This window comes from Hibiscus syriacus, unplaced genomic scaffold, assembly GCF_006381635.1.
Source record: "Hibiscus syriacus cultivar Baekdansim isolate YM2019G1 unplaced genomic scaffold, ASM638163v2 tig00110813_pilon, whole genome shotgun sequence".
Classification (NCBI taxonomy): Eukaryota; Viridiplantae; Streptophyta; class Magnoliopsida; order Malvales; family Malvaceae; genus Hibiscus; species Hibiscus syriacus.
Genome location: NW_024062871.1, coordinates 2,376,817 through 2,393,070, shown reverse-complemented (window position 1 = coordinate 2,393,070; position 16,254 = coordinate 2,376,817). Strand labels below are relative to the sequence as shown.

General features: G+C 33.1%; 1 protein-coding gene across 1 annotated transcript; it reads left to right on the top strand.

The window, feature by feature from the left end:
* The first annotated feature begins 527 nt into the window (after positions 1 to 527).
* LOC120141769 (probable E3 ubiquitin-protein ligase EDA40) lies at positions 528 to 2,987 on the top strand. The gene is made up of 2 exons (XM_039156571.1): positions 528 to 1,050; positions 1,145 to 2,987. Exons 1-2 carry the CDS (start codon positions 700 to 702, stop codon positions 2,822 to 2,824), a joined length of 2,031 nt encoding a protein of 676 aa, XP_039012502.1. The 5' UTR covers positions 528 to 699; the 3' UTR covers positions 2,825 to 2,987.
* Positions 2,988 to 16,254: the final 13,267 nt, after the last annotated feature.

The following is a 16,254-nucleotide window of genomic DNA, read 5'->3' as shown; positions in this document are numbered from 1 at the left end:
CGGAATTAAGTGAAACATAAATTAAAATCATTGCACATTTCATAAGAATTTTAAGAAATATAAGAACAAGTTCGTGCTAATAACAAAAAATATAAAATATTGATCATTAAATTTTTATTATAGACTATAGAGAGGGTGAGAGTGTAACTAAGGAAAAATGTGAAGGGTTTTATTAAAATTTTATAATTTCTGAAATTTTAAATTTTATAATTTCTGAATTTTTTTGTAGAATTTATTTAGTTGCCTTGATAATAAAAAATGTTATTTTTTATAATTTGTATTCAAATAATTAGGTTGAAATAAATTTATTTATTATTATAATAAATCATGTTATCTTTTTAATTACAATTATAGATACATAATCTATTTTGTAATAAAATGAATATTTATTCGATAAATTTAAATTTTTAATAATTAAAAACAATAATTTTAACATAATTTAATAACCATAAGTGCAACTTACCCAAAGATAAAACGCAAAGGGGTGATCTTGTTGGGGTCATTTCTTCTCTCTTTTCACCCCTCCAATAATCTCAGCTTCATCTAATCCAATTATTTTGTGTCTAGTCTCGGAATTCCATTTCCATGCTCAATCCGTTTCTTCTCCTTCACAATTGAACCAAATTCTTTCTCCAAAACTAAAATCCTCCACTGAGGAGAAGAGATTCAACTGACTGAAACACAGAAAAGTTTTCAAAAATGGTGACCGGTTGGAGAAGAGCTTTTTGCACTTCCATTCCCAAGAAGCAAGAGAGCCCAGGTTTCCCAGAAAAGCAACTGCACCACCAACAGCAGCAGCAGCAAAGCAATAGCACAAAGAGTCCAAGATTTTCCTCAAAGTTTGGATTTTTCTCCAATCCATCAACGCCTAGGTTACAATCTCAACCGGTTTCAAGCCCACGTCTTCGTTGCCGAACCACTTGCACCCCGACATCTTCTGTTCCCAATAGTCCCAAACTCCATTGCAGAACATCCCATTTCTCCGACCCTTCCTCCCATAAATCCCCATCCAGTTTTTCCTTCCTTAAATCCACTATCTGCCTCTCCAAAGTAAGTTCCTTTTCTCAACTTTGTCACTGTTCTTTTATATCCAAAATTTTGTCCTTTCCACTAATATTCTTTTGTTATATTGTTTTTTTTTCAGGCTGGCCGGTGTGGAATCTGTTTAGAAAGCGTCAAAACGGGTCAAGGCACGGCGATTTTCACGGCGGAGTGTTCCCATTCCTTCCACTTCCATTGTGTCGCTGCTCATATCAGGAAGCAGCATATACTAATTTGTCCCGTCTGTTCCACCTCCTGGAAAGATCTACCTTTACTCTCCCTTCAACACTCTGGCCAACCCCATAAAACATCTTTCAACAGCATCAAAACGAAGCCGCTTCGGGTCTATAACGACGGTGAACCGTTGGTTTCTCCTGTTTCTCTCTCTCAGTTTAATCCAATTCCTGAATCCGAGGAAACCGAAAACGACGATGAAGAGGAGGAATTCCAAGGATTTTTTGTTACTCCGATGAGCAATGCAAGAGACGTGGAGGTTAGGTTGTCGCAGGAGGCTGCAATGGTGGCGGCTGGGAGGAGTTACGAGAGTTACGTGGTGGTTATGAAAGTGAGCGCGCCAACCTTAACGCATGGGTTGAAGAGGGCTGCGATTGATTTGGTTATGGTGTTGGATATTAGCGGGAGTGCGGTGCGGTTGCAGATGGTGAAACGTGCGATGCGGTCGATTATCTCCTTGCTTAACGAGAAGGACCGTTTGTCGATCATAATATTCTCATCGAGTTCGAAACGGCTGTTGCCGTTGACAAGGATGAGTTCCAGTGGACGGAGATCTGTGAGAAGGATCGTCGACGCGCTGGGAAACAACGGACAAGGGATGAGTGTCAACGACGCGCTGAAAAAGGCGGTCAAAGTATTAGAGGATCGTAGAGAGAAAAACTCAGTTGCCAGTATCATGATCTTATCCGACTGTAATGATAAACAGTCCGAGTCGAATCCCACCAATGAGAACCTTCCAGTTGTTTTCACCACGCGCCTGAGCCATTCAGAAATCCCCGTGCACTCATTCCACTTTGGATCGTGTACTCACGCTCCAAACGAGGATACTTTTTGTAAAATCGTGAACGGTCTCTTGAGCGTGGTGGTTCAAGATGTGAGGCTTCAACTGGGATTCGAATCCCGGTCAGCCCCAGCCGAGATATCATCTGTCTATTCATTGACGGCCCGACCGGCTTTAATGGGGTCGAGTTCGGTGCGGGTTGGAGATTTGCATTCGGGTGAAGAGAGAGAGCTATTGGTGGAACTAAAAGTACCCGTATCATCTCGCGGGTTCCAGAGGATGATGTCCTTACGATCATCTTACAGAGATCCATTTTCTCAGGAGATGGTCTACTCGAGATATCAAAGCTTGGTTTTACCTCGGCTCCCACAGTCCTTTCGATCTTCTTCTCACAGTGCCGCGCGGTTGAGGAACCTCCACGTGAGCACACGCACCGTGGTAGAATCTCGTGGATTAATCGAGAGCAACGATCTAACTGGAGCTCAGCATTTGCTTACTTCGGCTCGGGCTTTGTTAATGCAATCGAGTTCGAGTTCGGGTGAGGAATTTATTCGTGGGTTGGAGTCGGAGTTATCCGAGATGAATCGGCGACGCCTGAAACAAAGGGTAAATAATAATAATAATAATGGGAGAGTGGAGGAAAAGGTTGAGCCGTTAACGCCGACTTCGGCTTGGAGAGCCGCAGAGAGATTGGCTAAATTGGCGATTATGCGGAAGCATATGAATAGAGTTAGCGATTTGCATGGATTTGAAAATGCCAGATTTTAGTTTTTGTTTTTATTCCGTTATTACATGTGTAGTATGAAATTTACATAAAAATAATAATAAAACAAAAATAGTTGTATACTTAATGCAATGCCGGCAAAAAGGATTGGAAGTGTTGTCTATTTTTTTTAAAAATAAAGGTAATAAGAGTAGATAATTTATTTGATATCTCATTTATTTGAGTTATATTTTAGTTATTTAATTTTATTTGTTTAAATTTGATAAAAAAATAAGTGTTTAAATTACATTATTTTTTATTTAAATGTCTAAATTTTTAGGTGTTTTTTTTTTGAAAAATCACCGGTGATCGGTATATTTATCGATCTAACATCGATCAGATTATATTTTTCGATCTAACACCCGTAGCAGTAAAGCGCGCTCCCTGTCCCGCGCTATACGCTGACATGGGTTATACGTGTGTATAACGCGACCCTTGATCTGTTCTATACGCTACGTATGGGTATTACGCGGATCAGGGGCCACGCTATACCTGGTTATCTGACACATGGGATATAGTGCGATACATGAGGCGCTATACCCTTAATTACCCACTCGTTCACACCCTAATCCTCTCTATAAATACACCCATCCTCAATCACTTTCATCACACCAAAATCTCTCAAATTCTCTCAAATACTTTCTCTATTTAAGGTATATTTTATAATATTTTTAATATTATATATTTAATTTATTTAAGTATTTTATTTTATTTTATATTTTACTAATATAATTCTTTTACAGATATATAATGGAAGGCATTTTACTTCGCTTGGATGGAAATCATATATCTCGACACTTTGCTGATACGGTAACATTTTAACGTTTTAATTTAATTTAAATTATTAGTAATAATTAGTTGATTTATTTAATGCATGATTATTATATTAAGAATTAATTTTTATAATTATTTATTTTTAGGAGAAGGACCGTGTATTAGATCATTTTATTAGGAAACTTTAGTTAGTGATATCTAGCTGTGTCTTGCCGTATTTAGTAGAGCCTGGATTTGGTTACATAGGTAGATATCAGGGTCACTGCAAGATAGAACCAGCCCTTATTTCTGTCTTAGTAGAGCGGTGGAGGCCGGAGACCCACACATTCCATCTTCCGTGTGGAGAGTGCATGATCACGCTTGAGGATGTTGCTATGCACCTGGGGCTTTCGGTGGATGGAGATGTGATATCAGGGAGAGCTTCCGGTTATTGGACTACTTTGTGTCGGGATAATCTAGGACGTGTCCCGGAAAGTTTTATCGGAGGTAGGATACCGTTAAATTGGTTAGATGCCAATTTTCGGGAGTTGAGCGCAGACGCCTCTGAGGATGAGATTAAGATGTATGCACGGGCATGCATATTGCAGTTGATAGGAGGGTTGCTGATGCCGGACAAATCGTGCAACCTAGTTCACTGCATGTGGTTGTGACATCTTAGCGACTTTCGTCTCGTTGGATCATTCAGTTGGGGCTCGACAGTTTTGGCTTTGTTGTACAGAGAGATGTATGGAGCCACTGACTACAGGCGTAATGCTATCAGCGGATGTCTCCTACTGCTATAGTCCTGGGCATGGTATCGATTACCCTTTTTATGTCCCTTTGTGAAGAACCCATTCGTATTTCCACTACTTCTGAGGTAATTATAAAACTGATATTGTATATTAATAATTTTATACAGTGTATAATAAATTTTTTTCCTTGAATAGGTGATCTACTGATAGGAAAAATCATCAGGAGCTACCTGATGATTTAGAAAAAATTAGGGTGTTAATCGATCAGAAATCTGGCACACAAGTATGAATTTTAATGTTTAAAAATTGATTTTAGATTATAGTTATATAATTAGATTATTATTTTGATAAAAAATATATATAATTTGTTTTAGTTTGAATGTGTGCCATTTTCTACTGATGATGTGAGGGCGGTGATCCCACCTGAGTTGAGGGGTCCATCAGATGTTTGGATGGCGATGGTCCCTCTGATATGTTATGCGACCGTCAAGTGGCACTCCACTGATCGCGTGCTCCGGCAGTTTGGTTGTTTTAAACCAATTCCGGAAGCACCTCGTAATATGAACGAGTTGCATAGCTTAGATAGACGCGGCAAGACAAATACAGATTGGCTGATGAGGCATCATGAGTGGGTCGTATTGTGGGAGGATCGACATCGGCGCCTTCCACGTAGAGAGCCTATTTTTACTGACTTCTTGATAGACATGATCGCCTTGCATCCAGGTTTAAGCTTGTCCCCCGAGCTTCGCAAAAAGCGCCCCCAAACGAAAATATGTAGTTTTTACCAAAGCCGCTACAGGTAAGTGACGTGCACCCTTTAAGGTTGAATTGATTGCCTCAGCCAAGTTGGTCGTCATGTGTTCATATCGATATCCACCATCATATGCGTTCGTCCACATTTCTTTATCGATGAGGCTGATGTAATCGTATCATTCCTCGTTCTTCGCCCATAAATCTTGAAGCATTGATTCAAACGTTCGAGGAAGTAGTTCGTAACCTGATCAAAAAATGTATAACTTACTAACTTGTTTTCTTTGCAAAATTAAAATGATCAAAAAATGTATAACTTACTAACTTGCTTTCACTTACCCATGCGCACAATTAATTGACGCTCATCATTCTTCTTGTACCTTCCATGATTGTTCGCAGCAATGTGTCGGAGACAATACCTATGTTGGACAAAGGGTGGTTGCCACATTAGACCCAAAGACTCCATTGCTGCTTTGATCCCAGCTCCGCGATCTGAAATGAAACAAATGTTTTCCCTCGTGATAACATGTGCATGTAAATTTCGGAGGAAAAAAGCCCAAGAATCTGTATCTTCTCATTCGACAAGAGCAAAAGCAACTGGAAGAATGTTGCGATTGCCATCTTGGACAACTGCCAATAATAAAACTTGCTTGTATTTTCCATACAAAAAAGTCCCGTCGATCTGGACCACATGCTTGCAGTATTTGGCAGCATTAACGCACTGTGGGTAACTCCAAAAAACCCGGTAGAATTGGCTTCGATCGCGAAGAACTCGATCATTATGGTATGCATAGGTGGTTTCGAAGTACACAATTGTCCCAGGATTCAACGTCCGCACCAGCCTAAACCAACCTGGAAGTTCGTTGTTAGATGCATCTCATTCGACATGAAGTTTGACAATGACATTTTGTTTTGCCAACCAAGCTTTTTTATAGGAGACGGTGTACCCATACTGCGATTGTATAGCTGAAATCAACACTGCAACAACTATATGAGAGCTTGCTTTTACCATGGGCATGATGACTTGGCATATCATTTCAGAGTCCAAGTTGGGATGATCTTGGTTGACCCCTCCAGCACAACATGTGTGAGGACCGTTGTATACTGTTAGTTCCCATATGTTGTTTTTCATCTTCATTTTCGATACGCGAACTATCCAATTGCATCCGTTTTCGCGTCGGGTACAATAGCATACATATTTTTCGGTAGTCGATCAGTTGACTCTGGACTGAACAGAATTACGGATATTGTAATTTTTGATAGCCATCATCGCTTCTTCTTTGCTTGAAAACTCCATGCCTAAAGATAACTCACCATTATTTATTGATGAGTAATATCCATAGTCACCGAGATGAGGCATATCCGCAAATTCTGGCCCGTACATTGCACCATAATAAGCTTCATACATGTATGCAGGAGGGTCAGTTTGTGTCACATTTCCTGGAACTTCATCTACATCATCATCATCGGAGTTGAATTGCGGTGATTCTGGGTGAATGAATAGTCCGGTCTCAACACCATCCGCACCAGGCTCACGAAGCGGTTCTTCTGGTGGAGATGATGATTCCTCCATGTGCTCCACATTTAGGTCGAAGAACCTACTACTTGCATGTCTTCCCCTTGAACTAGAAGGCATATCGACATTGAGATCGAAAAAGCTCGCAGTCGAATGCCTCCCCCTAGATCTTGAAGCCATCGTGTCAAATGGAAACTGCACAGATTGTTGCGTCGATGACATCTTCATATTAAGGTCAAAGAAATTTGCAGATGAATGTCTTCCCCTTGAACTGGACGCGGTGTTGTCGTACGGATTGTTCGTGGACCCACTTCGGTACATATCGTAAAGAGTTGCGGATGAATGTCTCCCCATTATGGCATTAAAATCATTACACATTACTGTAGACGGGCTGTCAACTTGATCAACTTGTTCAGCCAGCCCATAGTGGGAGCTTAATGATTGACCCCGAACAGTACGCACTTGAACAAAATATGCATACATCTCAATAACAACGTCTGAATAATTACTTTGAGCTTCAACCATCATTTGAACATCATCATTGTTCGAAAGTTCGAACGCTGTATAAGTTAATGACAACAATGATGTTAGAAATCTGTACTGCAACGACGACATTCTTCTACTACTTCCAACATGAATCTTCCTCGAAATCTTCGTTATCAGCTCCTCAAGAGTTATGTTTCTCTTGAATGATATTTTAACACGCTCATTTGATACGAAAACAACACCGGTTTCATCTTCTCGAATTTCACCATCATAATAAACAATAGCTGAAAGTCGCGCCATTCTTTGAGTTTAAAAGTGCGGCAATATTATATTTGCAAAAAAAAAATAACTGAAACAAACCTGATTAAATAAATTATATATGAACGAAAATATAACACAATAAATTTTTTACACATCAACGTAAATAATTTAAATAATATAATTTTATATTATTACCTGCACCGCAAAACTATTTCGACGTATGCTCCCGCTTTTCAATTTTACAAACATAAAAATTAATTGAAAATAATTAGTATAATATTTTTTCAAATAATGATAATAAACAATAAGTATAATTAAAAAATTATAACAAAATTACCTTATAACGAAAAATCGCACGAACTTCTAAATCAAATATGATAAGATTGCCAGAATTATTACTCGTTGACGGAATTGTTGTATTAATTTATAAGTTGAGAGGAGAGATGCGAGGAGATGTGAGAAATTTAACCGGAGGAGGAGTGTATTTATAACCATATAAAGCGCGGTACTTGCACCACGCTATATGTAATTATTCAGATAAAAGATATAGTGCGGACCAGGGACCGCGTTAAATATAATTCACCCCTACGTGACGTATAGCGCGGATCAGGGGGCGCGCTATACACACGTGTAATCCATGTCAGCGTATAGCGCGGTGCAGGGGGCACGCTATACCCCTCGTGGCCCCAAATCAGCATATAGCGCAATTCAGGAGGCGCGATTTACTGCTACAGGTGTTAGATTGAAAAATATAATCTGACCGGTGTTAGATCGGTAAATATACCGATCACCGGTGATTTTTCGGGAAATACACCAAATTTTTAACAATAATTATAACTGATGTAATTAAAATAATAACGTTAAGATTAATTGAAAATAGTTTAGGTATTTAAATCAGAAAAATATATATATAGTTTGAGTATTTATTATTATATTAAACTTATTTTTCATAAAAAATAATTAATATTATTTTTTATTTTATTTTAATCACTTTTTATCTGGTTGCTCTCTCGATTTTAAGATTTCGTCTTGACTAATCCAGACCTTAAACTCGAAATTTACTTAAGTGATATCAAGTTGGTTACTAATTGAATTAACCACTTGGTTAATCACTTCTTATTAATTGTAGTTATTGGCATAACTATAATTTGATATGATCTGGTATAATAATAATTTTAGTCATCAAAATTTATATATATTATTAATTTAATTATAATTTCAAATAATTTAATAAATTTTAAAATCTATCAATTCTATCTTTATTTTAGATAAAAATCAATAAATTTCACATTCAATAAAATAACAACACATGCCATCATCTCATCGAAAAAATTGAAAAAAGAAAAAATAAAAACCAAAAACATTTCAACAAGAATAACTTTTTTATTTATTAAACTATGGTGATTACAAATTAATATATGTTCTAAATACTCTCAAGCATTTGACAATGAATGCTCAATCACCATTGCATTCGTTGATGCTCAAACCTATAACTTCTAGAACAACAATTCCTTTAACCACTGAGATAAGTTGGTTCGTACTTTCAACAAGAATAACTTAACCACTTAGTCAAGCTTGATTTTAATATATAGTTGTCTAATATATATATTTTTAGTTTAAAATGCGGTTGATAAAGATTTTTAAGGAAAATGTAAAAATGAGAATAACCAGAGTAAGTAGAAACAAAAGATATCAAACTATTCAGTCAAGCTTGGTCATTGTTATATCCTTAAAAAATATATTATTTAGTTTGATATATTTAGATGAATTATAAAAAATATTTTAATAAATAATGTTAAAATTAATAATGTTTTTATATTTTATATTTATAATTAAATTATTAATTTAATTTTTTAAACAGAGATCTAAATGTAGAAAACTAGAAGAAAAATAAAACGATGAAACAAACTCAATAATTAAAAGAAATTAAATCATAATAAAACTTATGAAGATGTATTATCTAGGTAAAAGCACAATTTTATGTTAAAATGGTAAATTTTTAAAGATAATATCTCATGCTTGTATTTTAATTTTTTAAAATATTCTTTTTATTTTAATATTAAAAATTTTGTATTATAAGAAAAAAGGAAAAAATAATATTTGAAGAAAAATTAAAATTTAATTATTACATATCATTTTATAATTAATATATAATTATTTAATTATTAAATATGAAATATGAAAAATATTATTTTAATAGTATTATTTTCATCATTATTTATTATTTTTTTATAATTCATCTAAATATATTTAAACTGAATAATATATTGTTTCAAGGATACACTATAGGTTTCTTTTGTTTGAATTTGCTTAAGTTTAATACAATTAATATGTTCACATTTTTGCATTTTTCTTAAATTTTTTATCAATAATATTTTAAATTAACATATGTGTTAATAAATTACCTAAAACCAAGCTTGGCATAGTGGTAAAATCTTTATTGTTTCAAATATTTAGGTTTAATACCCTTGGTTTTTACTTTTTATTATCTTTAAATTTTATTGAATAAAATGATATTTGATATTAATTTATTACATTATTTTGAATTAGGATCCAATTAATAGAACGTAAAATTTTAAAGACTAAAGTTATTACTATATCAGGTCATGTCATCATCCTCGTTACGTCAACGGTCAAAATTAATAACAAATGGCTAAAATAGAAATAAAATATAACATTTGATACTAGTTTGTTAAAATATAATTGAATGTCTAAACTAGAAATACACAAATAAGTAGAGAATGAAATGGGTAATTTACCCATAAAAATGGAGAAGACAAATTGAAGAACTTGATTTTTTTGGATAATGAAGATAAGCAAATAAGGACAAGGAGTACCGGACGGCTACTATCTTTCGGAAGAGGAAAGCAAGTGATGGAGATGGTGAGGTGAACCCTCTCCTACTTCTATCTATATTGCCTTTTTGTTTTTATTATTTTCTTTATGTTTATCTCTTATTGTATTAATATAGATGTGACAAATACCAACCATATTAAATGTATAGTACGATAAGTGAATTTTAATTTAATTTATGTAAATGAAAAACTATTATTATTTTAGTTATATGTATATCAAAATTTGATTTTGACTTGCATATTTAAAAATAAGAAATTTAAGTTATTTTAAATTAAAAATGTAATTGTTTATGTCTATAGTAGTATAAGAGAAAATATCACGCTGACAATGATGTTATACTTCATAAAACATTATCAAAATCAAATTTTTGTATATAGCAACTTATGTCATATATTACATGAATCAATTTTTCAATATGTATTTTCAAGGTTTATTTCTAATACAAATAATATAAAATTAAAATTAACTTTAACTTTAACGTTGTTCTTGGTGGGCAATTTGTAAATTCTTATATAAATCTCAACTGAGTCTTATGTATGTAATTTCGTGTGAATTCCCCAACGATGAATTAAAAAAAATATATTTTCAAGGTTCATCAGTGGCCCTGGACTGTGAGAGTCACACCTGACCTAAACTTTTTGTACCAAAAAAAACTTTAACATTTGTCAAAATAATTATTTTAGTTCTTATTCTTTTTTAAGCGTTTAATCTCAATGTTTCAATTTTAATTTAATTTATGTTGCTGACGTAATATTTTCACATATACTAAATTATTACTCCCTGTGCCCCACTTAAATTGTCCATTTTTAATTTTTTTGATCAATTTTTTTCAACTTTGACTTATTATTATTTAAAATTTATTATTGATAAAAATATTAAAAGAATATATTTTAAAACATTTAATCAAGTAGTTTTGAAATATATATTGAATAATTTTTTTTTAAAAAAAATATTTAAAATAACCATTGTTAAAGTATAAAAATTGTCTTTTAAAAAGTAAATAAGAGATATTTTTAACGGGATGTGGGTAATAATATATTACATACTATATTACTTAAGATGATGACATTTCACATGATATGTCACTCAAATTGAATGATGTAATATGTATCACGTCTTTTAAAATGACGACATGAAATAAATTACATCATTTAAATTGTTGACATGACATATAATATGTGAATAATTAAACATGTGTGAAAACACCATAACTATAGCATGGGTTAGCCATTAGCTAACTAACATTTTCCATTTAATAGGGTCATTTAAACAAAAAAATTGAAACATTTGAGACTAAAGAATTTAAAAAAATTATGAATTAAAATGACTATTTAGATAAACGATTAATTTTGACATTATGTCAATATAAATAGGTTAAAATACATAAGATATTATTGAATTTTAAGGTTTTATATTATACACTTAACTTTCAGTCACTTAAATTATAATATTGAATTTTAATTTTAGATTCAATTATATCATTAAATTATTAATTTAGTAACAACGGACATGGACAGAGCAAATAGAATGCGTGCAAGTTAACCCACGCGGGTCACCAGAATTCCACTTTTTTTTCTGTCTTTTTCTTTCTTATTTCCTAAAAAAGTAGAGAAATTCTCTCAAATATAAAACTGTCACGCCTTTTTATCTTTGTCTTCACCGTCATCATCGTTCTAGTAGATTACCGCCACAAAATGCTTCTTTTATCCTTAATCTTTCTTTATGTGGGTTTGATTTTCCTAAACACAAACCCAAATTCGTTCATCGTTTTAATCGCCATTGCATGTCACCATCTAACATCATCACCTACATTGGGGCTACCAAAATGCTTTTGTCTTCTTCCTTTCTCTCTTCTATGGTTTAGTTTTCACTCAAACCTACCCAGAACGCATAAATGGGCTTTTGACCCTTTTTACTTTCTATCTCCGACTTCCATCGTTGGATCTGCTCAAAATTGAAGTATTTTGTTCCCCTCACAACGGATAACCAAATATCTAACACTAATCCCAATATCTATTTATAAGGATAATTATTTGATTATAAAAAAATCTTATAAAGTATAAAGCTACTCAAAGCAGGCTTTCTATATAAAAGAAAGAAAAATGGAGAAGATAGATACAGTGGTACGACACAAGAGACGTATACCATATAATAGAAACGTCTTTCTTACTCGCAATTTTTCACTTATAGATGAGTGGAATTATCAACGATCGTTGTTTGACTCGTTGTACATCAACAATGTCATTTCATTTGTTTAATTTAATTTAATATTATTTTAAATTTACTAATGTTAAAATATAATGAATATTTTTTAAATAAAGTGTTATCTGAAGTTATCAACCGTGGAAAACATAAATAAGTAATTACAATTTAAATAAATTTTGATTTTATGGAAAATTAATTTTATATTTAACCTATATTAATTATTCAAATTATAATGTGAGATTCTTCATTTTAAAATATAAATACGTATATGTTTAATTTATTCTTATATAATATAAATTTATTATGAAATAATAAAAATAAATGTGTTATGAATAAAAACATGAGTACACGGAATCGAGATTCCGGTGGTTAGTCATATCAAGGAAACTTTGATTGAAGTTTTGTAACGTAGCAGCAAAATGATGGATGGGTGATGGGTTCCTTTGTATTCAATGTCTAAAGATTTTTTTTAATCAATATATTAACATCTAATTTAGATGATTTTTAATTTTTTAATCGAGATACTTAATAAAATAATATTTTATAATTAAGAGGTCATTTTATAACTTCTAATAATTAAATGATTCAATAAAATAATATATTATAATAGAGGGTCTATTTGGTACTTTTTCCACTTTTTAATTGTAACTCATCAAATACTCATCCGAGTTTTATTGTTATTTTCTTTTCAACTAAATGTTAAAAGGGAGAAAATCCGTAAGAATTTAGGGGATTGATGTATGTACAATGAATGCAAAAAAGCAAAAAAGAATAAAATTTTAGGGTTTTGTAAGATGTGCAGCTCATGTGTCCCGCACTATCTATATAGATTTGTTCTCTTAGTGCCCAAAAAAAAGACACCGCTCATCCATTTTTGACTAATCACCAACCAAAACCTTCTAAGTGCTTGGAGTGATACTACTTACAATATTATTTCTCAAAAACCCTTGATAGAAAAATGAATGTCTTCATGCACCATATGATGAAATGACCATCCAGCTCAGTTGGTAGAGCACAAGGTTCTTAACCTTGAGATCGTGAGATCGAGTTCCACAGAGGGCATTTCATAATTCGGAGGTCTCTTACGGAAGTTGCTCTCAACTTAGTGTTGGGGGTAACCTACTATCTTACCTCCCCCTTACCTCATACATATGGGAAAAAGGAACAGCCTTCATCCACCATCTAGAAATATGAATTTCAAATTCACTCAAGGGTTTTAATAGTTCAAAAATGTATATTTTTATCAAGATTTTATTTTTAAACAGTTACGTCTATGTTGACACTGTTTTTCGCCCGGACGGGGATAAACCGATATCGACTTGGGGATTTTCTCTTTGAAAAATCGTTTTGAAAATGTGAGAAGTCGCCACCAATCATTTAAGGTGAGATTGGAACACCGTAAAAACCGGGTGATTTTAATAAAATATTTTATTTTAATAAAATACCAAATTTTGGGGTATGTAAAAATCCAGAAATCAGGTTCGGGAGTCAATTACGCGTGGGGAAGGATTAGCACCCCCACAAGCGCCCAAAAATTGGTACCTAGTTGGTTACCCTATATTTAAAATCGAAAGTTCGATCTTTATTTAATTTAGAAATAATTAAGGATGCAGAGTTTGAAAAGGATATTCGCTTATTGGGACCGATAGCATTCGCCCCGAGCGTAAATGCGAAAGATCAGCTATTGTGTCTAATAACCGAATATTGCCTCGTTTTTAGAAAACATGATGTGGTTTTGAAAAGGATGTCGGCTTATTTAGGGAATTACCAGTAGTCACCCCCTGAGCACGATCGCGGAGGATATACTATTAACTCCTTAATAAGTGAACAATACCTTAATTTTAAAAACAATGCAATCAAGCAAAATTTTATTTAATCCTAATTAAATTAAAAGTAAATTAAGGCTTTTTCTAGGTTAAAGTGTCAAATTATGAAAATTAAGGAACCTAGTGGCTCAAATCTAAAAGTGAAGGCTCTAGTATTAATCCTATTTGATTTTAAATAATTATTGAATCGAATAACCGAGATGGTCCCTCAAGCGTTTACGCGAGAGCTGACTCGCATTATTCCCTAAATTAAAGATTAGTTTGAAATCTAAGCTAAAATGGAGGCTCTATTTAACCTATTTAATTATGTTAATATTAAAGCTTTAACCGAGGTTTGGGGATTAATAAGGTCAAAGTCTAAAGTATCGGGTTCTAAAATACTTAAAAGAATAATGACCTAATTGTAATAAAATCTAAAGTTGAGAGACTATTTAAAACTTAATTATTACCTAAATTATTAAACTAAAATTTTTAGAAAATATTAATTATTAATTAATTTTTAATCAAACAATTGATTTGAGTAATCGGACGTATAATGCGAAAACTTGACTCGAATTGCTCCCTAATTAAACTATAATGTATTCCTAATTTCTCAATTTGATTCAAATGTTAATCTAATTTTAAAACTAAATCTAGAATTAAAACTATGAAACAAAACAAGTTAAAATAAACTTAATTGAAATAATTAAAACAAAAGATAATAAAAACATTAAAAATATAAAATAAAATAAATACCTAATTGCATAAATATAAAATAATAATGACTAAAATACAAGAAAATAAAAGTTAGTAATTAAATAAGAAATAAAAAATGACCAAAATGAAAATATTAAAATAACAGTAGCTAAATCAAAAATTAACAGTGACTAAATTAAAATAAAACAACATCAACATGTATAATCAGAATAAAATAAAAAAGGGTGACCATAGTATGAAATTCGCTGAAGCTGGGAACTTATGCATGATTTACCCAATAAGATATGTGAACCAAGCAAAAAGCCCTTTAGAATATAGGGACCTTACGCATGATTTCCCCAAAAAAGTTTAAAATTTAAACCTCAATTTGTTTTTCTTTAAACACGTGAAGGCAAAAAAAAAAGAAACTTTCTTTCTTTCATTTTTTACAGAACCAAACTCCCCTTCAAAATCCCTTTTCCTCACTACAAGCGGTCGAGAAGGCCAAGCGCCACCCCACTTCCGACCACCAAGCTACGGACCACCATACGCGGTGGTCATTCCACCTTAAATCGACACCAACTATTCCACCCTCTAACCGACGATACGACTACCCCGACAAGCACTCCAGAAGCAAGGTAAATCTAAAATTTCTTTGAGTTGCGATTTTCAGTTCTTTTTTATTACTAAAAAATCTATATATTTCGAAAATAAATTGAGATTACTTTAGAAACAAAATGTTTTTGTATTTCCTCTGAAAAAAATGAGAGAAGACGCCTTACAATTATTTCACTATCCTTGTTGTTCGAATCCCCTACAAACAAACCAAAAACGAAGAAAAAAACCAAAAATAGAGCCAAAATGCAGAGAAATCCAAAGTAAAAAAATTGTTTTTTTCATTCCATTTTCGGGGGAATCCTCCGTCCTTGATACATGGGGGATTAGGGTATTAATAACCCCAACCACTACATATTATAAAAAAGTCAAAGAAGATGATTATTTTATCCCCAAATTTTTGGGGAAAATGGGGAAAAGGGGAGAGTGATTTTTGGGTAGTAGGTGAACGATATTTGAAAAAATGATGAAGGAAACATGGGATGGTGGTGGGGTTTGAAAAAATGGTGCTTACATATGCCCCTCTTTGCATATTGTTGTGAAACGGGAATGGAGCAAAGATAATAAAGCATCATTTTTCATCTTGGCATCTTATTATCGCAAGTTTTTCTCATCGTGATCTTACTTCCAGAAATATTGATCCCTCAAGAGAGGTGTTGCTGATTCAACTCCATATGTGATGAATCAAGCAAGAATGACAATGTTGACGATGCTGATCCAACTCCGTATGCAATGGATTT

What these genes read in the sequence shown, in the direction of transcription:
- LOC120141769 (XM_039156571.1), top strand. Translation starts at nt 700, where the DNA reads ATGGTGACCGGTTGGAGAAGAGCTTTTTGCACTTCCATTCCCAAGAAG. An exon ending in CCACTATCTGCCTCTCCAAA is followed by an intron (nt 1,051 to 1,144) that starts GTAAGTTCCTTT and finishes TTTTTTTTTCAG; the next exon opens with GCTGGCCGGTGTGGAATCTG.